This window comes from Thalassophryne amazonica, chromosome 19, assembly GCF_902500255.1.
Source record: "Thalassophryne amazonica chromosome 19, fThaAma1.1, whole genome shotgun sequence".
Taxonomy (NCBI): domain Eukaryota; kingdom Metazoa; phylum Chordata; class Actinopteri; order Batrachoidiformes; family Batrachoididae; genus Thalassophryne; species Thalassophryne amazonica.
The window spans coordinates 15,798,680-15,826,633 of NC_047121.1; the positions used below are offsets into that span (position 1 = coordinate 15,798,680).

At 40.8% G+C, this 27,954-nt stretch overlaps 1 protein-coding gene across 1 annotated transcript in view; it reads right to left on the bottom strand.

Moving 5' to 3' along the window:
* rpia (ribose 5-phosphate isomerase A (ribose 5-phosphate epimerase)) overlaps window positions 1–22,392 on the bottom strand; it is a 31,851-nt gene extending 9,459 nt beyond the window's left edge. Inside the window, exons 1-4 of the mRNA XM_034159881.1 lie at window positions 22,152–22,392; window positions 10,167–10,227; window positions 1,401–1,456; window positions 396–455 (exon numbers count right to left, since the gene is read on the bottom strand). Coding sequence (XP_034015772.1) covers window positions 396–455; window positions 1,401–1,456; window positions 10,167–10,227; window positions 22,152–22,301 — 327 coding nt within the window. The 5' untranslated portion in view covers window positions 22,302–22,392. The remainder of the gene's footprint in view (window positions 1–395; window positions 456–1,400; window positions 1,457–10,166; window positions 10,228–22,151) is intronic.
* Between the last annotated feature and the right edge of the window lie 5,562 nt (window positions 22,393–27,954).

The following is a 27,954-nucleotide window of genomic DNA, read 5'->3' on the forward strand; positions in this document are numbered from 1 at the left end:
TGGACACCAACAACTTTCAATGGTTTCTTGGCAAAGGTACCACAACAATTTCAACCAATCAACCGATGTTGAAACAACAGCAACAATGAACATATTAAGTAATATTTGCATTTACTGTATAGAATGACTGTCGCTTAATCTTAATCAGATAAAAGGCAGAATTAGCCCTCTGACACTTTTCAATCAATACCCACATTCACTGTTGAGTGATTCTACATGTTTGAAACATTCTCAATATTTATAAATCCCAACAATTAACACTATGATTAATGTCTGACAAATGCACAGGCCAAATATTCAAGTTCCAAATGAAGATGACAGAGCTTGAAAGCCAACATATTGTGGGCTGTGCAATTCCACGGCTTTCCATTTAATTTGTAATGAGCTTGTCATACCTCTGGGTGCCTGTCCAGATCTGACAGAGAGAGGCTGTGCTGCACAATCAGCTGACGAGCCTGTGAAAGGAAATGAGATGAAAACCGACTGAACACAAACAGGAAGACTGAGAAAGAAAGCAGATGAACAGATGTAGTACCACCTTATTTACTCTGAAACACACTTATTTTGTCAGTTCACGTTGGCATTTTCAGAGTTAACATTTCCTTCCAAGCTCTTTGCAGGTCATTAAAGTGCAAGTTGTCAAAAGAAAAGATGAGATGCAGGAGCATGGACAGTGAATATGATGGAGGTTTGGTTCAGTACTGAACTGAGTCTTTAAAATCTCACAATCTTGTCAATTAAATTGACACCTTAAAAAAAATGTAATAATCAGAGCACCATGACACTGATCATTTTCTAACACCCCCGTGTGATGTGAAACAGCACTGCAATCAATCTTACATGACATTCCTAAATATAAAGCACATACCACAAAGAACTTAAGAGAGTTTATTTGAAAGTGGAACATAAATTTTCATCCACATTTCAAGGATATTTCTAAAGTCATGTTTTCTGCTTCTGAACAATACTGTTCGATTAGACAGTTTAGGAAATATTCCCTGTGTGGGAATGCAGAAAAACACAATAAGCCAGAGGTTTTCACAGGTCCTCTCAGCACTTTGATTACCAAGACCAGACTTCGGATGTGCCGGACACCAATTTCATTCATCACAGGAAAAAACAAAAGTAGTTTTACTTCAGGTGCAAGAAAGACTGATGGCATTTAAAATAACTGCCTCTAGCAGCAGGCACCCTTCAGTATTGTGTGGTCTCTTTCTGCCATAAACCAGCTGACAACATTTTGGGTAAGATCGCACAACCCACTCACAAATGCACTAACACAGATAAACTACCCCCCGCCCCCTCACCACACACACGCAATTATTTGATCAGTTTTAATTCCCATTTAAATGTAATTTAATTCCCTGTCGTGTTGATTAGGTTAATATGGGCAAACATACCTGGAACGAAGTGGGCACACAAACAATGTTGAGCTTTTCCTGACGCACTCGTTCCGCTGGAACAGCATGCACAAGGTAAGACAGAAGGATTTGGAATTTCAGTCACATTGGCAAGAAAGCAATTTATAGACATTTTAAGAAGCGATACATGCACACAGTCAATGCCACAGTCACCTCAAAAGTGGTGAAGGTACCACAGGTGGACCATGAGGAGATTATAAATTAAAAATGCCAGAGATTCAATTTTGTAATTTAGTTTCTGTATAATTACCACAAAATATTTAAAATCTAATCAGAAGTAAGAACACAAAGCCATAGGATTTAGATTATTTAACTGATATAGCATATAAATAATGAATGTTCATGAGCACAAAAAGGATGGAACATACCACTCAAAGAGGAGCAGCCAAGTTGAATGATATATCCCATCTTTCAGCGAATGATAATATTCTTTCTTACATGAACAGAAGACAGTCATTATTTGTTTTATATGACACCTAAATACAGCTGAGTCATTTGATATTTTACTTAAAATTAGACGGGTTTCTTGTTTGAACAGCAAGCAGTTGACTGACCCACAAGTGACACGCGACACACCGCTAAGCTTAGAGTATAAAAACACGCCTGCGTTCCTCAATTCAAAGATGTCCCTATAAGCACTACGGCTTCCTCATACCTTGTAGGCCATTTCATGAAAGATTTCAAACTGGGCTGCAGCATTGTTATAATCCATCCCACCTTACAGTTGTGGTATATCAACATACTGATTAGACAGCATAATTATTGCATGCTGAAGCACACCGACATACGTCGTAATACGGCGAGTACCTCAAAAAACTGTGGGCTTGCACAATATTTTTCACATATGATATGTCAGTGCACGGCTGATACGTCCTGCATACACGGACCATAGGCTCTAGGTAAGTTATGCGATTGTTGACACACATTTCTTGTGGGTTACTCAAGTCGAAATACGTCCACTGATGCTGTCCATTGATTGGCTGAACAACTGAAACCTGCAGTCATGCAAACAGTTCAGACTGTTGCAAATATTGAAACCATTGATACATGGAGTAAATATAAAGTCTTAATCTTACCTGTTTGTTTCAGTCAGATTCATCAACACAGCCTGACAAAAATGTATCCACATATAAAGCGTTGTGATTTTGGAAAATGAGGTCTGAAAATACTTTGATTCCTTGTCATGGCTGAAGAAACATAACATTTTAAAAGAGGTCCCTCTGTTAGGAAGGCTCCCAATGTTTAAGTTTGTTGTATTACATGCCTCAATAATCCAGCTCAAGAGCAGATGTGCAATGTTTACCTCTTCCACTTTAAGATAGCGATGGATTGCATTATGGGAGGACACCAGCCAGAGAAGTTAACTACCAACAATTTAGCTTCATTCCTTCACCAGAACTCTTCATTGTGCAGCACCAGTGTGTGCCATTGTTGAATGCAAATGTATTGCTCATTTGAGTAATGTCTGCGCCATTCCCGCGGCAGACCTGCGGCCTGTTTATAAAGAATGTAATGTGTGCTTGTGAGTGCCCTTAGTACGGTGTGTTTGATTGACAGGTCAGTCATGGCAGACCCGTTGATGTGTAATTATTCTTATTAATGCTGTTAAAGGCTGCAGAAACCACTATTTACCTACATGGTTTATTGTTTACATCCGTGTGTAATTTGTAAGGATGCTGATATGATTGACTGGGGTGTATTGTACTGTTCAGCTATTGCACTATTTGAGATTGTCGAGTTCTGATCACGTTACGATAACCTGTGTAGTGCAAATTCAGCACTGCATACTATATGACTGCAGTTATGTAATTTGTTTTATTATATGGCTGCAACCCTACACACTGATTGGCTGATTACCGGTCGGATATTTTCCAATATCTGGCCGGTTTCCACAACAATCGGTACGAAACACGTATTTTCTTTAGGGTCATTCCATGTCAATTCAAATAATATTTGAGGAGCTTCACGCACTTTGTCTCAGATTTTCTTTCAATTTGAATCAAATATTCCCAGACTATTCAGAACAACAAATCTGAAGTTTGAGGCCTGTAGGCCAAGTAGTTTCTGAGATATGGCCAATTTAGTGTGCATGGGGTCTGCCGTTTTTAGGCAAAAATTATGGCCATCATTTCTGGAGCCGTGTTCAAGGTAGAATATCTCAGCAAATAATGGACTTAGAGGCCTGAAATTTTCTGTGGCAGTTGTCATGGACACCCAGACTTGGACTATAGTCAAACAGACATTGACACTAAACTGTGAAGTTTATGTATGCTCAAACTATGGAAAATACTACATTGACTATTGCGAGCATCCATGTTTGAGACACTGAAGCATACCATTACACTCAAAGAAGCCTTTCTATTTCTTGACTCCTTAATGCCAGCTTTACTGGCTATGAAATATGTAAATTTGGTATATCTGTGGTAAACAGTTGTGGGAGAAACCTCTGAAATCTGAAAAAAATAAACATTTTGTGGGCAGTAAATAAAACTCTTGAAACTGATTCCATTTTGAAGGTATTGATATCTACTTTATGTGTTATAAATATGGCCTTCTTTATGAAACTCCTTCCTGGTTAATTTAAGCATCTAATTATGGCTCATTTGTGCACTCACAAATGTATTTCTAGTGCTGAAATGACAATTTCATTTTAATTGTGTGCACACACTGCATTCATATGATTCATGGCACACCTCAGAATGCTTGCACACAGATCTACCAGGGGGATTCTCCAAGGCTTCCAACGTTACTAGGGTTACGAGGTCTGTCCAAAAAGTAACGGACCTTTTTATTTTTTTCATAAACTATATGGATTTGAATCACGTGTAAATCACGTGTGATTGCATCAGCCAAGCTTGAACCTTCGTGCGCATGCGTAAGTTTTTTCACGCCTGTCGCTTGCGTCATTCGCCTGTGGGCAGGCTTTGAGTCCATCCCCCTCATCGGATTTTTATTGTCAGTGAAATGGCTGAGAGACTGCTGCTTTGCTGTTACTGTTAGAGACAGCCAGTTGGAAACCATTCGAAAGATTCAGATGGATATCGGTGAAGATTCTGTCGGCATCACGCGGATTAAGGACTGTTAAAACCTTTTTAAAGACGGCTCACAACGGCGGAGGGTGCACGGCGCACCGAGCGGCCATCGACAGGCTGGATCGACCAGATCATTTCTAAACTGAACGCTGTGTTGATCCGGGACATCGTGTGACTACCACAGAAATGGCAAGAGAGCTGGACATAGCACTTTTGCGGCACATTCCACTGTTACAGGAGATTTTGTAATGAAAGACGTGCGGAGGATTTCGCGCATCGGCACGGAGCCTCTCATGGCGCACAAAAAAAAAAAAAACACCTCCGTGTTGGGAGTCTCACAGGACATGTTGTGGCATGTCCAGCTGTTACACAATTTCTCGGATACTCACTCGACTGAAAGCCATCGAAAGCCGTCTGAATCTTCTGAATGGTTTCCAACACGGAGGTGTTTTTTTTTGTTGCGCGCCATGAGCGATAATAAAAATCCGACGAGGGGGGTGGACCAGTGCTCACTCAAAGCCTGCCCACAGGTGAATGACGCAACCGACAGGCGTGAAAAAACTCACGCATGTGCACGAAGGTTCAAGCTTGGCTGATGCAATCACACGTGATTCAAATCCATACAGTTTTTGAAAAAAATAAAAAAGGTCCGTTACTTTTTGGACAGACCTCATATATCCACCTGCATGAATAGCAATGCAGTGAATGGGGTACTGCATGTCTGGACATGTTCAAAGCTGCTGCTGTCAGTCTGGTTGGAGTAAGAATGGCTGCACATCTTCCTCCCTGTTCTTTTTGGTCTGATGAAAGTGAATGTCATCACACTTCTTTCTGCAGGTGAATATTTTGATGATCTACATTTCAAATTTCTTTAAACTGACCAATAAACACTGAATGCAGTTTTCTATTGGTATTGATCAGTCTTGTCAGAGTCATGTAATGCTTTGGAATAACACTTTTCAATTTCATGGTTTCTTGTAGGAAACAAGGGGTCAAGCCCATCACAAACTTAGATGATGCAACAAGAGAACTTCTGCTTTGCAGAATAGGCACATCACACAACATCACACTCATCATGCAGGTGGATATAAGCCTAGTAACCATGGAAACCTTCTAATTAAGGTGTTCTCTTGTTGCCCTGTCCCAGCTTTTTTGAAATGTTTTGCAGGCATCCATTTCAAAATGAGCAGATATTTGCACAAAAACAAAAAAGTCCATCAGTTTCTCAGAAGCTAAGCAGTGCAGGACCTGGTTATTACTTGGATGGGAGACCTCTTTGGAACACCAGCGGCTATGTGTGTTTCTCCAGGTAACACTGGAGTTGCGACAGGAAGGGCATCCGGCGTAAAACCTGTGCCAAATATCAATGCGGATCTCATTGTAGCCGCTGTGGCGACCCCAAACACACACACACAAAAAAAGAAACACATGAGCAGCCGAATGGACAACCAGTTTGAACATTAAATATCTTGTTTTTGAGGTGCATTCAATTGAATATAGGTTGAAGAGGATTTGCAAATCTGTATGTTGCAAATTTGTATTCTGTTTTTATTTACATTTCACACAATGTCCCAACTTCACTGGAATTGGGGTTGTATTTTAAAAAGTTGAAAGTCGCAGTGCCTCATTCATTCACATCAGCGTTTAATCAAACTTTCAGGTACGCTGATCAGACCTGATCAGGTCATCACAGACCTGAATAACGAAACGCTGTAACGAGCTAAACTTTTAAAGTGCCGGTCGACCGCGATCATGTGAGATCTGAGGGAAGATCTGAGCGCTTCTGTGTAATCAGAGCACATGGCATGGGCATGAGAAACACACCTGCAGCAGAAAAAAAAACCAAATAAAAAAAACAGAGGGACTTGCTTTAAAATGCTGCATTTCCAGCCATGAATTCAAGGATTTTCCGAAGTCATTTTCAAAAATCAGGAGCTTTATGTGGATTCATGTCCATCTGTGATGGTAAATTGGACTGAAATGAACAGGCCAGACTTCAAATTTTTCCATGTGTGAATGAAACAGTCCTTCTGCATACGGACCGCAGCATTAATGGACAGACAAGAAACGTCTGCCATCACAGAACTTACTGACAACTTATGTCCAGCATGTGTGGGATGTACAGTAGTGTTCATAATAATAGTAGTGCTATGTGACTAAAAAGATTAAGCCAGGTTTTGAGTATATTTCTTATTGTTACATGGGAAACAAGGTACTAGTAGATTCTCACAAATCCAACAAGACAAAGCATTCATTGATATGCACACTCTTAAGGCTATGAAATTGGGCTATTAGTAAAAAAAAAAGTAGGTGTTCACAATAATACTAGTGTGGCATTCAGTCAGTGAGTTCGTCAATTTTGTGGAACAAACAGGTGTGAATCAGGTGTCCCCTATTTAAGGATGAAGATGAACACATGAACTGGCCTAAAGAGAAATGGAGGAATATTTTGTCGACTGATGAGAGTAAAATTGTTATTTTTGGGTCCAAGGGCCACAGACAGTTTGTGAGACGACCCCCAAACACTGAATTCAAGCCACAGTTCACAGTGAAGACAGTGAAGCATGGTGATGCAAGCATCATGATATGGGCATGTTTCTCCTACTATGGTGTTAGGCCTATATATCGCATACCAGGTATCATGGATCAGTTTGGATATGTCAAAATACTTGAAGAGGTCATGTTGCCTTATGCTGAAGAGGACATGCCCTTGAAATGGGTGTTTCAACAAGACAATGATCCCAAGCACACTAGTAAATGAGCATAATCTTGGTTCCAAACCAACAAAATTAATGCCTTGCAGATGTGAAGAAATCATGAAAAACGGTGGCTATACAACTAAATACTAGTTTAGTAATTCACAGGATTGCTAAAAAGCAGTTTTAACATAATAGTTTTGAGTTTGTAACGTCAACAGCAGATGCTACCATTATTGTGAACACCCCCTTTTCTACTTTTTTTTTTTTTTTCACCAAAAGCCCCCTTTCATAGTCTTAAGAGTGTGCATATCATGAATGCTTGGTCTTGTTGGATTTGTGAGAATCTACTGGTACCTTGTTTCCCATGTAACACTAAGAAATATACTCAAAACCTGGATTAATCTTTTTAGTCACATAGCACTACTATTATTCTGAACACTACTGTATGAGTCACACGCTGGCACTCGCTGAAAATTTTCAGCATGCCCAAATTTTTTTGAGCTTATGGGAATGCACATCAACAAGCTTCAATGTGTTTCAACGTGTGTCAACTTGTTCTTAACTTATAAAAACTTAACCTCAACTTATTGAACTTATGCTGGCGTTTTTTTAATACGGACGACATACGCTGGCTAAATCGTCACGCTGTGACAGGGCCTTTAGACTCACCGTTGCACAAGAAGTCTTGATGCACAGTAAACTCTGTTAGGGGAAGTTAGCCTGTAGGTGCGTGAAAATCCCCCACTGTTGTGATTTGGCACGATGCAATAAACTAAACTGAATTTGATTTGAACCATGACATAAAACTGAAGTATTTAAATCACTGGAGGACATAGTACAGCAGACAGCTCCAAAGTCTTTGTGCTCACTCGAACGTGTCATCATCCACTACACTGCATGCACAAGAGGAGACATGAATGAGCAGTCACACTAGAGAGTGATGTGACAATTTGTTGACAAATATTTGGCCTGACATCCTAATTTTGCATGTCAGGCCAAAAGAGAGAAAGAGTACTTTTTAATTTGTTTGTGCTTTATCTAAAAAGCTTTTTGGTTATTAGTTATTTAAAAATCAAGACACTATTTAACAAGTGTGCTCTAAGAGGTCAATATCCCCCACTGGAAAATGCTGCTTCAATAGAAGTGCTTGCTACGTTCTGATAACATTTCAAGGACTTGTATTAATTTTCACAAAATTCATCCTCAAAATGTGAGTTGATTTCAGAATGCAGGCACAACTCGAATGGTGTGGTAATGTGTGTATTCCCAACCGATAACAAGGACTTGTACTAACTTTCATTTAATTCCTCCTACAAATGTGAGGAGTCGATTTCAGAACTTTTATACCCCTTTTGGGATGGACAGACAGACAGACAGAAATCACCACGACATAAAAAACTAACAATGTGTGACAAGAGTTATGGATTAAAAGTGCAATTACAAAGTTCACCCCTGAAAAAACTTAAATGCTACAACTTAAATCATTTGGACAATGGTGTGAAATTAAGCATTTTCAGAATAAACAATGAATACTAAATTATTTAGATTCATTTGAAAGGTTGGCACCAAGATAATCCCAGAAAACTGGCACGATTAACACACACACACACACTTACTTAGTAGGTGCTCTAGCTTCCTCCCACTTCCAAACACATGCAGTTCAGGTGAATTTGTGACTCTAAACTGGCTGGAGGTGTGAGAGTATATGTGAATGAATTTGTCTATACGTGGCCCTGTGACACAATGGCATTCTGCCCAGGGTGTACCCTGCCTCTCACCTAATGACCGCTGGGATAGGCTCCAGCTTCCCTGTGACCCTTAATTAGAATAAGCGGGTACAGAGAATGAATGAATATACAGCACACACGTGTGTGTAAATTTAAAATAAGTAAATTTATCCACAGAGCTGACAGTGTAAAGTAAATATTAAACTACTCAAATTGCATTTGTGGCTCAATTTTAAAATTTGTAGCAAATTACATTTGGAGCACTGCAATATATCACAATACAATAAAATTATGTCCCTGGAATCATATCATGGGGTCCTTGCCAATACCCACCCCTAATTTTTTGCTGACCGTACGTCCCGACTACATGACTGGGGAAGATTAGTAACAATTAGGCATGGGCCGGTATGAGATTTGGACGGTATGATAACCGCGGGCAAAAATACCAAGGTTTCACGGTATTATGTATAGCTTTAAAATGTGCTTTAACAACATGGCTATTTGCATATGAAGCGCGTGTGATTCAGGCACGCTAACTGACGCAATGTCTACCGCTACAAGCACTATACCACTGATAACTTTAGAGAAAATAACAAAATAATAGTCCAGGCATCTGCCCGTGGGAAACATGACTTACTTGCTTAGGGAGAAACATGGCTGGAATAAAGTCCGGCGCTCCGGATGCTCAATACTTGGCCCAGCTTCACCAAACAACAACAAAACCACAAGCACAACTCGAGTCCACCACTGTGGACTCGAGTCGGTTCTCAGTGGTTTCAAGGATGGGATAAAGTTTACTCCTTCCATGTAATCCTTTGCAGGTAATTTGAATCGCTCCGTGTCCGACACAGGCCATAGCTACGGTGCTTTGTTGCCACAGTTTTGGGCTTGAAGGGCTATTCCGCAGAAAATAAAACAAAAAAGCCGACTTGGCCCTTTCAGATGGATGGAAAAGTTCAGTGCAGGCTTTGCCTCCTTCAGCCATGATGCAGAGCTAGCTAACGTCAGCTGCCTGTTTGTAAGCAGAGAGAGGTGTGCACCAAGGGAAGGGCTGCAGCGGGCGCCTCCACTCTGCCTGTCAAGAATTCTCATAACCCGCTCATACCGTGGGGACGGTATAACAGAAACTTTTAGTGGTTTAGTGGTCACAGTGGTACCGTGAAACCAGTTATCGGCCCATGTCTAGTAAAAATACAAGCGCAACACTTAGTTGTTGCTTGTCACTTAGCCATGTAATCAGGATTTAAACAGACTGCTAAGAACAATAATGTATCGACAGTCACTCACCTAATCTTTCCACAGCATAAACCACAGTTGAACCACTGCCCACTCCAACCACCTGGTTGTTCTGCAAGAAAATGATTGACAAATAGCATCAGTACAGTGTTAATCTGGGAAATGGTCTGACAGCCTAAACTTGAATTCAACAGGTAACTTTCTATAACTAGGTTGGATAGCAAACTCCCATGGCATGGCAACCAACCAGAACATGATGTGTTGCTGCCAAGTGTGCATTGTTGCAATGGTGATGCTGTCATTTGCTGCAAAGCAAGAGCATTCTGAGGAGTTGGTGGAGCCACCGTCATGGCATGTAAAGACCACCGGTGTCACCAACCGAATAGTCATGAAAACATAAACCATCTACCCTGCTTTTATTGGATATGCTTCATTTCAGAGTGTCTGCAGCAATTCACCGATTATCGCCTCGTTTCTGCTTAAAACTGACTTTAGAATCATTTAAGGTTTGTCATCTGATGGTTAATATTCTCTCACTGAGAGGATGAGTGTAAAAGGAGCCACCTTCATTCGAACAGTGAGTGTCTTCCACATTGAGCAGCCAGCTAACAGGCAAGTTCTGTCGCTGAACAAGACAGAACTTGACAGCAATGTGCAATATTTGCGAAGCCATTGTTTATTCGGCAGATGCTCTGGGTGAAGGCGGGCGGCTCCATCACTACCTAAATCAAACATGTGAGAAAGCGCCACATTAAATAATGCAAGGATTTTTTTTTTAAACCAGAGTGAAAAGACAAACCAGGGAACGATGATTTACCCAGACTGACTTCAAATATGAGTAAATTAAGTATGTTTATTATTATTTTTTTTTTTTGGTGGTTTCGTGTTGAGTTTTGTAAATGAGAAAATGCTTTGACTGTACCACTGAACCGTATATGAAAACAGCTCTGTGGACCATCCTGAAAACACTTCATGTATTCAGAGAGGGTGTGCCATCTAGTGTTCAAAAGATGAAACTTCAGCCACTGACCCAACAATAAATATAATTCTTTGACCAAAACATCAAATCTAGGCTTGCACCTAAGATGTATCTTCTAACAAATGGTAGCTGTAGTTTTGAGATCTTCACAATAAATGCTCTCAAAATTATATTGGTTTTTTTTGTTGTTTTATTATTTAATTTTTTTGTAATTTTAGTTTTGCTAAGGGGCTATATAACCCATTCAGAAACGCTCCCATTACAATTTTTACACTTAAGTTTATATTGCGATATATACCGTTACCATGAAGGGATTCAATTTATACCGCAATATGCATTTTAGGTCATATCGCCCAGCCCCAACTGAAGTACAGCTTTAAGCAGGAACGAGGTGATAATCGGTGAATTGCTGCTAATGCTCCAAAATGATGCATGTGCAGTGAAGGCAGGGAGGAACAATTTTTAGGGGGGGACTGTTCGGCCGGCGACCCTGAGATGAGCTGCAAGAGCAACATGCTGAGCTAATAGTAGATCCATGATGCTGCCTGCTGCATTGTGTCAGTAGAGAGAATGATTAAAAGTGAGCTGAAAACAGGCTGCCGTGGTGAAATCTCAAAGAAAATGAAGTGCGACTATCGCATAGGCATAGCCAGAAATCCCATATAGGTGGACCTAGAGGAAAAAAAACAAAAAACAAGTGGACCGGGTCCAAAATACAAATGCTAACATGCCATTGCAATGACATTGGATCCACAAAGTATTCCCAGAGCTTCACTTTTTCCACATTTTGATGTTACAGCCTTATTCCAACAGATTCAATTTTTTTTCTTCAAAATATTACACACAATACCCGATAATGACAAAGTGAAAAAGGTGTTTTTTTGTTTTTAGATATTTGCAAATTTATTAAAGAAAATATAAAAACTAAGAAATCACATGTACATAAGCATTCACAGCCTTTGCTACGAAGCTCAAAATTGAACTCAGGTGCTTCCTGTTTCCACTGAGATGTTTCTACACCTTACTGAGAATCTACCTGGGATAAATTTAGTTGATTGGAAATGATTTGGAAAAGGCATACACTTGTCTACATACAATGTCCCACAGTTGACAGTGCATGTCAGAGCACCCCCCTCCTCTCTCTCTCTCCATCCCCCTCACTGTTTTTCTCAGAGCATTTTTGGAAACATGGAGCCTTTAAACTGTAAAATAAACCATAAATTTCTGAATGTATCAGCATCTATGGACACAGAAAGAACTGTGGATAATTACTGAAAGATTTTGATGGAGTTTTTTTTCCCCTTTCAGCTCAAGAGCACAGAGAGATGTGTGTCTCTCTCAGCTCTGAGCTGCCTTAATTCAGTGCTGTGGATCACAGAACGCTGAATGCAGCTGACTGCTGATCACTATGAAGAAAATGACATATCTATTTCTTATTTAATTATTTGGTTGAAATTGCAAAATAAAGCAAACATACGACTCCGTAAACTTGACATATGATCAAATTGGTGCATTTTTCAGCAACATTTCAGTTCATTTTTTTGGAAAATCCATGCTGGGTGGGACAGCCACTTTGAACCAGAGAGCCAGGCAGAAATTGCAGTTCTATTTATGTCCAGAGAACAAGGATCCATCATGTACATCTAGGATCCAGTGGCAATGTACAGATTTTATTTAAGTCCAGAATTCAAGGATCCACTGACCAATTTCATATTTATTTACTTTAAGACATAATAAAATGTTGGCATAGAAAACTTGTCATACCTACTTTTAGTACAAAGAAAATTCACAGGAGGTATTGATAAAAACAAACAAAAAAACAACAAAAAAAAAAAACGATAAATAACTCGATAAGCGGAATCAATAATGGCATAGATATCAATAAGAACTTATCAAAACCCATACCTACATAATATACAGTTCTTCAGACAACTTTATTGATCCCAAAAAAGGGCAATTACGTTTACACTCCAATTACCTCAGACAAGATACAGCAATTAATCCACAATTATTACTTGTTTACCGTAATAATGGCAGACATCAAAATTAAACACAACACATATACATTTGACATTGTTTATGTGTTCTTGCATGCAAGATATGTTTTTCAGGAAAAGTAATGTTTTTACTGCTTAGAGCACCACTACTCTGTCATAAGTTACCCATGCCTTTGTTTCGTTTAATTGGGTTTATTAACATTTACAGACAAAAACAAACTGCAGGACGACATGCTTAGCCGTTATGCTGCATTCACACCGGACGCCGCGCAAGCGACAGCGGTGACAGGTTGCCATGTAATCCCTATGGAAGGGCCCACTGCGGCGTCACAAAAGTTCAAGCCACGCGATGGAAGCGAATAAAGCATGCGAATGAGCGATTGGCGCATTTGTGGCGTGATATCACGTTGCGTTGTCCTCCTCCCCAAGTTGAAAAATCTTTACTTTTTAGTCTTGTCGCAACGCGATGATCAATCAGGGAGTGGATATGTAGTGACGTGAAGATGTCTGGAGTTTGTACTTGATGTGGACGTCCTGTCTCTGGCAGCCAGCCTGTGAGCAGTACTTATGTCCCTTTATTTCAAAATTATGACAGAGTTTGAGGGGAGAGCGAGCAGCAGCAGCCAGTTTTTTATATGAAATTGGTCATTGTATCCTTGATCTCGGGACATAAAAAAACAAAAACAAAATGGTGTTTCGCTTTGACGTTATTAACTCCGACTGGACTCTATCGTTCTAACTTGACTCAGCAGAGAGCCGCGCAGCGTTGGAGCTGTGTGAACAGAACGCAGGATGATTCTCGTTTCTTTCTCGCAACAAGACAGGAGTCCCAGTTAATAACTTTAATCCACACAAAAGTGACTCACGATTGACATATTCAGGGATGAAAGTGGTGAAAAACCAAAAATTACCCCCCAACACCACATGCATGAAAATGTTTGAATTCTAGAAGCTCTGAAATGCAATCTGGGACTATTCCAGACAAACTGCAGTGAGTGCAGCATCCATTTTGGTGAGAAAAAAAAAAACAACAAAAAAAACCCAACTTTCCTTATTCAAATTCATTCCAGTAGTATTCTGCTCTTACTAGGATGCAGCAGTTTTCTAGTTTGGCAGGTAGTTCTGGAAGAAATCACTGAAGAAATTAACACATTGAAAATATGGTTTGACCGAAAAAAAAAAACTGTCATTAAACTTAAATAAGACAGGGATGAAATGGAGGTGTAAGAGTCACTAGGTGTTCACAGGAAACATTTATTTATGTATGTTCATTGTTAGTTGGTTTTATATTTTCTGTTGTGTTTTTATTCAGGTTCTTTTGTCTCTTTCTCTAAAATTGTATATAATCATTAGATTATTACTATTGTTGTGCTTGCTATTATTATTAATATATAAACAAAAATAAATTTTAAGAAATATTACAATTTGTAATACATTTCACTCTTTTACGACAAACACTTGACAGCTGCAACTGTTTAATGCCAACTTTAACACTGAAAGTGCCATAGACATGCTAACGTGTTAGCACTGGTCCCGTTTTTAAGTTATAAAATACATCAACTGTTTCAGAAGACCATAACAGGTCGGTTTAACATAAAAAAGGTAAATAATACTCAGCCATATGCTCTTTAGGGTTTTAGCAGGGGAAAGCAAAAGAAAAAAAAAAAATAAAAATAAATCAATGAAGCAATGATCGAAGCACTGCTTCAGTCTACGAATCACCTCTTTAGGGTTTTAGCAGGGAAAAGCAAAAGAAAAAAAAAAAAAAAAATCAATCAATGAAGCAATGATCGAAGCACTGCTTCAGTCTACGAATCACTGCTTCGATTGGTTCAAGGTTCAAAGCAAAGCCGCGCTGCAGAAAAGTTGATTACAGACCCGCTGCAGGGTCTGTAATCAATGTAGAGAAATTCTAATTTTCCTGACAAACACCCCCAAAAACAACGGGCACTCTGAAGGACCAATAAGGGAATCGTTAAGTAAAAAGGTTATAGATGTTGGTGGATCAAATCATTTCTTAATGATACCCAAAAGGAACCGGTTCTCGATACCCATACCTACGCAGCAGCCAGTTTTTTTTTTTTTGTTTTCACGTGCGCGCGTGAACGAATCGTCCATGAAGATAATTTTATTAACTACAAAGATGTTCAATAAAACAAATGGTGACTGGTTTATAACACAATGACGACAGAGTTGGAGGGGAGAGAGAGCGAGGAACGGCAGCCAGTTTTTTTTTTTTTTCGTTTACATGTGCGCGGGCGAACAAGACAGGAGGTCCTCAAACTGGGTCCTGGAGAAGGCGGAAGTACCGCTGATAGCGGCCGTTATCCACATGCAGCTCCTGCAGCAAATAATGAAACTCTCTGAATTGGGAACGTCTCATGAGGATGTTGTGAACCCAGGGACAGCGCCACTGGCGACGTTTATCATCTTTCCACAACAAACAGAGCACAGCAACTTGCTCCATGTGATCAAGGTCTGCCATGCTGACTTGACGGCGAGCGGAATGGAAGCTCTTCCTATTTGATGACGCATTGGGGCAAATTTTCGCAACGAAAGCAGAGCGACACACCGGGCGATGGTGGCACGTCCATTGTCAGGCGAGGCACGCAAATTTGTGGCGTTGCGTGGCGTCCGGTGTGAACGAGGCATTAGTCTACCAGCTCGTCTACCTACTTCCACAAGCCTCTTGTGCACACCACACTGCTCAGCATAACAGCGTGCCGCTTTTTCTTTTTTCTCAAAGCAAATAATGTATTTTAGCTAAGATCTTAAGCCGTGGTCACAACCCGCCGTACTTGCACATGCGTGCAATCTACTTGCAAAAACGTGGGCTAAATTTGGAGATCCGTACTTCGTAAGTACTGCCTCAGTATGAATTTAGGAGCACGCAGACATGTCGTAGAGGTTTTAGTGCATGCAGAACTTTCCCTGCGGTCAGGCTGCGGATTCACCAGCAGTACAGATGACGCACGCTGTGAGTACTGCCTCAGTACGGATTCAAAGCAGCACATTTTCATTCAACTACTATTGAATTAACCAAATCCGTACGTAGGCAGTACGGATTACGGCACTCACCACATACTATGGAGGCCGACAGACTTGCATACACAACGCAGCTTCTCACTTGAACTTTATTTCCAAACGTCAGCAACACGCACTCCACAGCTTCAGTCCAGGGCTCGCAAAATTTCAAAATCCCTAGTAGCCCTTCGGGCAGGCACTCTTCAGGTTTTGGTAGCCCGAAATGAAATGAACTGGCCCATTTTTTGTTTTTAATGTTTTAATGCAAGTGATAACACATTTAACCTAATTAACATTTTTGGAACTTTTATTAACACAGAACAAGAACAAGAAAATGGATTATTCTGGCAAATTAGAAAATGCCAGTTGTTGTTAAGGGAACAGTCTCATCATCTTCAGACATTTCCTCTTGTGCCACAGTCTCCTCTTCGCTGCTCACTGTTTTTCCTGTTTTGTGTACAATATGTCTTGTGCCCTTTGTGCTCAACACCCAGAAATGAATTGCTGTCTCAGGACAAAAGGATTCCACTGATTCCCCATTTATGGAGATGTGCATAAAGTCATTCAGTGTTTCAGCCTGGAGACTTGTGTGGTATACTGTTTTCACACGGTTCATGCAGGAAAATCCTCTCTCACAAATGGCTGTTGATGGACTTAGTGTCAGCATTAACTTCACTAGCAACAACACATGGGACAGGTTTTCAGGATTCTCAGATAAGAGATCTTTGTACAAGGTGTCTAGTTTGCTACCACGGTGTGCTGAAAGCCACATTTTTAGATCCATCCATTCTTCTGGAATTTTGCCTTTTTCCTCCTCATTTAGCAAAGTGTCAAAATGTTTGACAAGACAGTCCACCTCTTCATCCCCAAAAGTTGGCAGCTCTTGTCTTGAGCTGGGAAGAGTAGAAGGGTTAAAAACTTGGAAACAAGACAAGGGTTTTTGAGAAAGATTTTTAAATCTGTTGTCAATAATCTTCAGGAACAGTGTACTAATGGCACTTTTGTCCTTGTCTTCACATTACCCCCTAACAGGTCGCTGGCTTTTTGTGAGTTTTGTTCCACTGTAAGAAATACTCTCATCATCATTTACTGTGAGTTTGGTGTCCAGGGATCTTTGAAATTCACCTGGCTTGGTTTTAAGGCTGATTAGGTGTGATGTTGTGCTCTCAACTAACTGATTTGTTCGCATAATGCTCAGTTTGTCATGCTGCATTTCAGTGCTGCATTTGGAAAGGATTGTGCTGTAATCTAACATAAAATGCAGAAATCTAACAAATCTCTCACTTTTCATCTCCTGCACAATCCCCTTTGCTCTTGCAGCATCTTCTGGTGTAACACCACTTCCTCCTGACATGTTTTCCAAATGGGTAACTGTTTGAGTGTAGTTTTTTCCACAGCCTTTAGACATCTCAGCCTGCTTGGCAGCCACCGGGTGCTTTTTAGGCCACTAAAATGTGGCAGTTTTTCATTGAGTATTTCACTTATTTCAGTCAGTTCCCTTCTCTTTTTTGGCGAATAATAATACATCTTAAAGATGCTTTTGAGTGTGTCTTCAAATTTTGCTAGGTACTCGCATCCTTTAATGCTGTCCAGCACTGCCAGCTCTAATTTATATGCCACACAATGTATAGTAATGATGTGAGGTGCCCTTTCTTTGAGCCGCCCAGCTACTCCAGTTTTTTCTCCAATCATTACAGCAGCACCATCAAAATTAGCACAGACCACTTTTTTTTTCCCCCAAGTGTCTGCCCTGATGCCTATATGGTCCACAGCTTCATCAATGGCTTCTAAAACCCCTGCAGCATTTGAGCTTCTGACTGGTTGGCATTTCACCATGTAGGTAGATATGTCACCATTTCCCTTTACATATCTAACATGAACCAGCTCTTGTTCAATAACCCCAGCATCTGTGCTCCCATCTGCGAGCACAGACAAAAACCTGCCGTCTTTGATATCTTTTTGAATCTGGTCTCTAGAGGTTTTTGCTATAGCCCTAATAAAATCTCTGCAGGCATGGTCATTGTGGTAAGTAGAACCTACATCTATGCCATTTGCTTTTTGAAGTTTGCAAAGACTGCCAAATTTTGCCATTGGCAATTCACTTTTTGCAACATAAAATGCTGTTCTAAAAAGTCTAGACATTATATCTTGCTGTGCTTTGTTCGTGTGTTGTATGGTTTTTGCAATTGGTGTCTCTTCTGGGAATAAAGCTGCAGACTGGGCACTAATGCACTTCTTATGTGACAGGGAGTTGCCATGGGTTCTGATGGGGTCTTTCCTTAAATTACTAGTACCAAGTACAAAAGCATTGTTGGAGTCAGAAATTGTAGGGAATTGACGACACACTTGACAGAACATTGTTTTGTTCACCTTATCATATTCCAGCCAAGGGAATTCCTTAGTCCATGAAACCACAAATGTGCGCTTTCTTTTTGCTTCATAGTCTGATTTTTCAGAACTCTTTCTTTTTGGGCTGGCTTGTCGCTCTGTTCCTGTGGAGGCTGGCTACTCTGACGCTGAATTGGCCTGGTCCTGTGTGGTTGCCTGCTCATCTGTGCTGGACTGTCCCTCTCTCTCTGCCACCTCTTCATTCTGACCTGTGTTTTTTGGCTGCACAGAACTAAAATATCAACGTAAATCCATCTGTTAAAAAAAAGAATAAATGAATTAAATAAATAAATACAATTGTTTCGCACATGTGCGTTTTTTTTTTTGTTTTGTTTTTTTTACTTTATTAACCTACCATCAAAAGACGTCTATATTGGCGAGTGTTTGCGATGCTTCAATTCTGAATAGTAGCGTGGTGACTGCAGACTAAACCAGCAACTGTTTTGCTTCCTATTCTTCCCACTTCATCGTACTCGGTGCTTCGTGCACATGCGGCTGGATCGTGTGTGCGGCGTGAGAAAGCGGGCGGAAGAGCGAGAGGGTGCCTGGCTGCGCACGTAACACACAGAAGGACGGCGCCGTCTCCTCTCATCCTCAGCCAGCCAAGATATCGGGTATATTTTTAAGTAGCCCGTCGGCAGGGGGTGTAAAATTTTAGTAGCCCGAGTGAAAAAGTACATAGCCCCGGGACGTCAGGCTAGTGATTTTGCGAGCCCTGCTGAGTCTGTTAACTAGCTGTAACTTTTCGAGGCAAGTAAACACTCGTACAACTGACCGCTGCAGGCTGGACATGCTCATGCATCGCCAACACCGAAAAACACCTGCCGCTCCGGTCCCGCTCATAAAAAAAGAAAAGCGACCACACACACACTGCTTTATTGTCAACTCTCTATCGTTACACTCCTAGAGACGTGCGTTGAACGTACTCCCTCCCTCCTCTTGCTATTGCGTCCGTACGTTTTCACAAAAACGTAGTGGCCGTGGCATCCGCAGAAAACGTACGGCGAAAAAAAAAAACAAAAAAAAACGCACAGTCGGTTGTGACCGGGGCTTTAGTGCTATCAAGCTACACAATGATACTGGGACTTTCACTGTGCCCTTTGGCATTTAAATGCTTTTATCATGAAATTACTTTAGCAACAAGAACCACCTGAGATGTTATTATACGTTTAAGCTGCTGTGTTCAAAACACACTCTTGTGAGCCCCACTTCTTGCTCCAGAAGAATCGTTAGACTGCATCCTGACATCACAGTTGTCACCATGAAGTTGGTAACATTTACTACGACACGTGGGGGAACTGGAATCCAACTCAATCTGGCTCTGAAAGTGTTGTAAGCCCTGATTCAGTACTGGGCCTCAATGCAGTTGTCTTACCTGCTCGTTACACCACAGCTTGCAGGCCTACTGCATATGTGAGGAATCAAAGAAGGAACTCTTCTGACTGACAAGTGAGCAGGCACAGGCCCACCTACAGCTACACGACAGGATTATCATCAACTTCAACTGCTAATCAGTCAAACAAAACATTTTGATTGTTTCATGGTGGTTAAGCTGTAAAAACAAGTAAACAAGGACACATTGCAGCAAAAGCTTCTTCCTTCCATCTTTCTGTGTCTGCACAAGCGTGTGAGCAAGACTGCCCAATGTGCAGCCTGCAGGCAGCTTGTGGCCCAACTTGCCCATTGTCAAGCCCCCCTGGAATTAATAACTGTTAAGTAAACAGATTTTATCATGTTGAAACTTCATTATAGATTTACAGTATTATACTGTCTATAAAATATAATCCACTTATTTGAGCAGCATAGTAGCCAAGAGGTTAGCTTGACTGCTTCCAAAGCCGAAGGTTGCTGGTTCAAGACCACCGATGCCAATTCTCCATTTAACTTAGGAGTTGCATTGGGAAGGGCAACCGGTATAAAAGTGGTGCCAAATCAACATGCAGATACATATGGAATCTGCCGTGCTACAATGTGCAACCATATTCATTTGACTTTGGTGGTGGTGGCAACTTGTGGAAAGGTGACGTGTCATTTATGATTCTCTCACAGGGAATCCCCCTGGCAGATCTATGTGCAAGCATTCTGGGGTGTGCCATGAATCATATGAATGCAGTGTGCACACAATTAAAATGAAATTGTCATTTCAGTACGAGAAATACATTCGCAAGTGCACAAATTAGCCATAATTGGATGCTTAAATTAACCAGGAAGGAGTTTCATAAAGAAGGCCATATTTATAACAAAGTAGATATCAATACCTTCAAAATGGAATAAGTTTGAAAAGTTATTTATTGCCCACATGAGCTTTTCTTCTAATAAAATTCAACCACAAAATGTTTTTTCAGATTTCAGAGGTTTCCCCCACAATAACTGTTTGCCACAGATATGCCAAATTTACATATTTCATAGCCAGTATAGCTGGCATTAAGGAGCTAAGAAATGGAAAGGCTTCTTTGAGTGTAATGGTATGCTACAGTGTCTCAAACACGGATGCTCGCAATAGTTAATGTAATATCTTCCATTGTTTGAGCCTACATAAACTTCACAGTTTAGTGTCAATGTCTGTTGTTTGACTATAGTCCAAGTCTGGGTGTCCATGACAAATGCCACAGAAAATTTCAGGTCTCTAAGTCCATTATTTGCTGATATATTCTACCTTCAACATGGCTCCAGAAATGATGGCCATAATTTTTGCCTAAAAACGGCAGACCCCGCACACTAAATTGGCCATATCTCAGAAACTACTTGGCCTACAGGCCTCAAACTTCAGATTTGTTGTTCTGAATAATCTGGGAATATTTGATTAAAGTTTAAAAAAAAAAAAAATCTGAGAAAGTGCATGAGGCCCCTCAAATATTCTTTGAGTTGACATGGAATGACCCGGTTGTGGATCACTGAAGTAGCAGCATCGTGTCAGTACTTGTAAGCCATGTGTACTTTGGGGGTCATCTCAACATCATGAAATGGCATGAATGTGGGGGCTTTTACTTTTTAATTTGGGAGAAATCTCACCCCCACACTTTTTTTCCTTATTTTTTGCTCGTAAAAACATAAGTGCCTTTCTAAAACCAAGTAAACTCTCATTTAATAAGCAAAATTTATATAATTTTGTGTTCAAAACACATTCTCGGACACAGTGTGTATCATTCTGCATTAGAAGGGCTCCAGCCAGGTGTCAGGAATGCCCCCAAAGTGACAGTGTCGTGATCCAGAACAGGGCAAAGTGATCCATTTCCGGCAAATAGTTGCACCACACATAATGTGGCTTCACACTTTAAGCAGAAGGGCTTCCCCACCCAGAGTTTTTCAGCTAGATAACATCCAAATACCCAATACAGGATATTCAGCTGCATTATGGCTCCGTATAGCGGGACTTTCAAAAAAGTGATCCAGAACTGGGCAACCATTTCCAATTAGCCTTAAAACCACTTTTCTACTCGACTCTGCTTGTTAGTCTTCGGTGGCGTCTGAATACTATAATAGAGCGGCTCCTGAGTGTTATAAAGTGTTTTATTTCATGCAGAATAGTAAAAATAAACCCGTTTTACTGCGCGTGTCCAAGTCGCTAGCTAGCTTATAGCATATGAGCGCGCGTGCCACTGTAGACGACTTTATCACAGTGGGGCCCAGCAGGCCGCTGTCTCTCACCTGGACGTGGTTATCCACTGCCGCGTAGGCAGCCAGTTTCTTCGCCTCCTCTGCCATGTCAGCGGTGAACACGGAAGGCGGACACGTGTGTTTGTAGCTTCGGAGAGCCGCAGAGAGAAAGCCAACAGAGCCACGCCCACCGAGTCTCATGACCAGCAGACAGGAGCGCACTCAGATATGTCCACGGACTCGGAGCGTTTTCTCTCCGTGGGTGTCTGTTCAATGTTTTATTCCCAGCTGATCACATTTCTGCCGGTGCACGCTCTGATAAGCTACAGATCCACTGCGCATATGCAGTGCAACAGCGACATCCATTGCTCAGGAGCAAACTACGCAAACAAATGCCATTTTATTTTTATTTTATGTTTAAAAATTAACACAATGAAAATTACAGCGAGAGCTGTCGGAGTAACAGCTGCGATAAGAATAAATGACAAACCAAGGTGAATGTTCAAAAATAAAACTTTTACTTGTAGACATTGTTTGGCCTGAAGGTGGCGCCAGAGTAGCGCTTCAGAGACACACTCACGAGCGCCACTAGCTTATCTTATGGCAGCGAAAAGTGGACACTCGTTTTGGCCGAACTTGTATACAGTTTTTGTATAGTGTTAGTACGCGCTCGCGGCCGACGTGCTTGATGAATTCCTGCACAAAAAGTAGTTCCCAGATAATTGTGATATTTGGCACAAGAACTTGTGTATCTATGGGGTTAAAATTGTCTCATTATTTGTAAATGCACACAGGGTGATCTACAAATAATCATTGATTTGCAAATGTGTTCAGATATCCACAAATGCAAATTTCATATTTGTAACTTATAAATTGGTCTTTGCAAATGTTGTTGTATTTGCAAATCTAAAACTTAATTTGTAAAAAAAAAAAAAAAAAATTACATTTGTGAAAGTGGAAATTGTATTTGTGAATTGAGTTTCAGCATTTGTGGATCACCAATTACACGCATTCATCGCTTTCCTCTGTGACGTAATTTTGAGACATTCTTTTCACGAAATCCACGCAGATCCACAAACAAATGCCTGCTGATTCGCAAATACACACTCACGCACACTGGATATCCACTAGATGGCAGTGTGGTTCCATTCATTACACAGCCATCTATTTGGACAAGGAACATAATCAAGCGAGTCGAGTCTTATCTTAAGTTAGGACAACAAAAGTTGTTTGTACTTACATTAGATGATGGCGACTGCTCTCCTTGTCCATCCATGTCCGTCCAGCTCATATCAGAAGTCAAAATGAGTCAAATGGCTGTAATGAATGAACTACACTGCCATCTAGTGGATATCCTGCTATAGTGCTGCTATAGACGTAGACTGCTGGGGGGTTCCCATGATGCACTGTTTCTTTCTCTTTTTGCTCTGTATGCACCACTCTGCATTTAATCATTAGTGATCGATCTCTGCTCTCTTCCACAGCATGTCTTTTTCCTGGTTCTCTCCCTCAGCCCCAACCAGTCCCAGCAGAGGACTGCCCCTCCCTGAGCCTGGTTCTGCTGGAGGTTTCTTCCTGTTAAAAGGGAGTTTTTCCTTCCCACTGTAGCCAAGTGCTTGCTCACAGGGGGTCGTTTTGACCGTTGGGGTTTTACATAATTATTGTATGGCCTTGCCTTACAATATAAAGCGCCTTGGGGCAACTGTTTGTTGTGATTTGGCGCTATATAAAAAAAAAAATTGATTGATTGAATTGATATCCAGTGTGCGTGTGTGTGTATTTGCGAATCAGAGTAAGCATTTGTTTGTGGATCTGTGTGGATTTCGCTAAAAGAATGTCTCAAAATTACGTCACAGAGGAAAGCGATGAATGCGTGTAATTGGTGATCCACAAATGCTGAAACTCAATTCACAAATACAATTTCCAGTTTTACAAATGTAATTTTTTTTTTTTCAAATTAAGTTTTATATTTGCAAATACAACATTATTTGCAAAGACCAATTTACAAGTTACAAATATGAAATTTGCATTTGTGGATATCTGAACACGTGCAAAACAATGATTATTTGTAGATCACCCTGTGTGCATTTACAAATATTGAGACAATTCTAACCCCATATGTATCTCGTGTGTTTTTACACCTAAATGATCCTAAGTCAATACTCACACTCATCCAGCAGCATCTTCCCAGTTGGCCAACATTTCTAAAAATCCTTTTTTTTTTTTTTTTTTGTATTGGTCTTAATATTCTAATTTTCTGAGATAGTGAGTTTGGGATTTTCATTGGTTGTCAGTTATGATCATCAAAATTGAAAGAAATAAAAATTTTAAATATATCAGTCTGTGTGTAATGAATGAATATAATATACAAGTTTCACTTTTTGAATGGAATTACTGAAATAAATAAACTATTTTTTGATATTCTAATTTTATTGGCAGCACCTGCACATGATCACATCTTGGATATTTTACTGACCATGATCCCCACAATACACTACCCTGACACCAAAACTAATGTCATGGAATCACTACAGAAAGTTTGGAGGCTTGAATATTTATTTTGGCTGAAGAATGATTATGCTCATTGCCCATATGTGCAACAGACTTCTAATCAAAATCTCTGTTATTAACAGTCTGTTAATTCAGGAATTTCCTGCATAGAGAAATGTGAGGCGGCTGCTTCAGTCAAATTTTGTGCTGCCTCAATTTCTGCTGGAATAAACACGAGGCCTTGCCCAAAATAAAGGTTCCAGCAAAAATATTTTGGTGTTTGCCCAGTCCGTTGTCGCCGACCGAACGCCCGCCCCCCCCCCCCCCCAAAAAAATTGATCCACCCAACCTTCATTGCGCATGCGTCTGACTTTCTACACCCAAAGCGATGAATGGAAATAATGTTATTTTTAACCATTAGATGACCAAGTAAAACCTCCTAAATCATTCTAAAGTCAGTTTTAAACAGAAACAAGGTGATAATCGGTAAATCTCTGCTGACGTTCCGAAATGACATAGGCGCGGCAGCAGCACGCTGTTGTGTCGTTCTGATCGATCCCCCATCTTTAAGAAATAATGCTGAATTTATGTGGAAATGATACAAAAGCTTCAGATATTCATCACTGAAACAGATGATGACTGGAGTGCAGTTTTAAACAGAAACGAGTGAACCGCTGCTGACGAGCCGAAATGACGCATGTGCAGTGAAGGCAGGCTGGACTGATTTTTCTGGGGTGGCTGTGCGGTCATCAACATGGCACAAATAATTTCTAGTCTTCCTTGCTGTAACAAAAATGTACATACAGGATTACAGCCGATTGTGGCAATGTTATCTACTAAATACTGTCTTATTGTTCAGATTGTCACATCTGGGGACATGTGTAAGGGAGGTTGTCCAACTTTCTTTGGGCAAGTTATACGTATGCATTTGTTTCAGTGTTACCTATAGATTCAGTCATGTCCGTCTAAGTGCATGGAGCCTGCATGCGGAGCTCCATGCTTTGCTCCCCATGATGTTCCATATGTAGTGTAGGCTCATTTGTCATGACATAAAAATTTGTGTGCAGTGTTTTTGTAAAAGCAAAAATCACCTGATACTGTTAGAATATGATTTAACATAAAAATAATTGTGTGCCATTTTTGTTTCATGTTCTAATGCCCTAAAATACAAGATGGATTCCATGATAGAAAACCAGCATAAATGTGAGATTACGATTGATATAAATCTGGTTTCAATATTTTATTTCAGCGTCTATTCCTTGTAAAACTATCTAGACTGTGACGAGTAATCTTTTTATGTGAAGTATCAGACATATTGCCATCCTGAATTAAACATGGCAGACTCAAAATCGATGTTTGAATAAAGTCGCTGGATGCAGTTTTTCTGCATTAGGTTAAGGTTTAAATATTTGGTATATAATATGTATACAGAGATGTATTTTCTTTGTATTTGCAGGAAACAAGTACCCACAGTAACTACAACATTGCTTAGAGTCCATATGGACGCTAAGCAATATCTCACCAACATGGCAGACTTCATTTAACACAAAGTCAAAAACTGTGAATTTTGGATTTTGCTTTATTTGTCAGCTGAGCAGCAAACAAACAGATTAAAACCTGCTAGCGTGTTGCCCATGGGGATCTACAGGCTCTAGATTGGGTAGTGTTTATAAATTAGACAGACGTCATTTTACCAAGGGTGGTAATAAATTGTGCAGTGTGAGTCCAGAATGGTTTTAGAAGCTTAGACCTCAACATTTTTTTAGAAGAATAACTCAACCCATTTATATCCTGTTAATTAAGGAATTTGATGAATCCAACCTATATAGCTCCTTTGTTTGTAATTATACTGCATTATTGCTAAACAGAGGCCATTTTGCATGCCATGTTGGATTTCTAACCCTGAGAATGTGAAGAAAAAATGGCTCAATGCTATACGTTCCGGCACCGAAAGAGAGAACAACTTACCCCGGGGAGGGGGGATGCCCCTGGGAGAAGGTCAATAGCACAGTCCTACTGGTGGTGTGGTGGAAGCAATTTAGCTTTAGCTTTGCTGAAGACTTCAGCAAGATCATGATAGCAGGATGGTACCCCCTCTAGATCTGACTGATTTACACTAGATGGTACAACAGGATCAGTCAGACAGGAATTGTTTCATGGAAGTCCCCATGACTCAATCCTACAAAGACCAGTCTAGACTTGGTTTATGGCGTTGTAACTGGGGTGCCCCAGGAGTCATTTTATCAAAAATACGAAAACTAATTTGTTCAGAATGATTATCAGGGATGGTCATATTAACAGATTGTGTGCGAAGCACAATTTGGCCCAATTCGCAGCCATCCTACATGAAGCACCAGAGGGCGTGAAAGCCGGTACAATTTAAGGTGGAGGGACCTGGCTAGAGAGGACAACACAAGGTCAGAATTGGCTCCAGAATCAATAAACACAGCACAGGTCAACGTAGTATAATCAGACGTAAGTTCATCTGTTAGCACATTTTGTGAGGAGGGAGCAGTTGCGCTCAGACTCATCCATACTACCAATCTTGGCCACATTGGGGCACCCCTTACAGGACAGATGGTGATAACATGACCAGATTGTCCACAGTAAAAACAAAGTCCTTCCACATGGTGTTGCTCTCACTGCTAGTTGGACAGGTGTGTCTGTCCCACTTGCATGGGCTCCTCAGCAGCACTGGGGGAGGCGTGGACCTCCGTATGACTGGAAGCAGAAGACTGGTCGGTTGAGGAGATGACCCATGGAGCGGGATGGTGGGTGTTTCCGGCGTGGACGGTCGGATAGGTGGTGATCGGTTTGGATTGCCAGCGTAATGGGGTCATCAAGGTTTTCGGGCAGATCTACAGCGATGAGCTGACTCTGGATGCTGTCAATCAGGCACTGGAAAAACATCCTGGACTGCCGCAGGGTTCCACTCACTCTTCGTGGTCAAAATACGAAAATCTATGGCGTAGTCCATAGGTGTCAAACTGATTCCAGAAAGGGCCAAGAGGGTGCAGGTTTTCTTTGTAACCACCAACTCCAGCAGGTGATTTCACTGATGTTCATCAGTGAACATCAGTGAAATCACCTGCTGGAGTTGGTGTGCTGGAATACCTGCTGTAGGGAGTTGGTGAAGGCTGCAAGGGAGGAGCAAGATGGCGAACTGTGGCTCCACTCAGCCATTGCCCACACTGCTGCCGGGCCGGTCAGGTGAGTGATGATGAATGCTATCTTCACCCTTTGAAACACTGATGACATCAACTCAAAATGTACGTGGCTGCTCTTAAACAAATGATAAAGACCAGCTCAAGGTTGGAAGATACCATGACATGGCTACAGTTGTGTTTTACGAAATTATAAATAA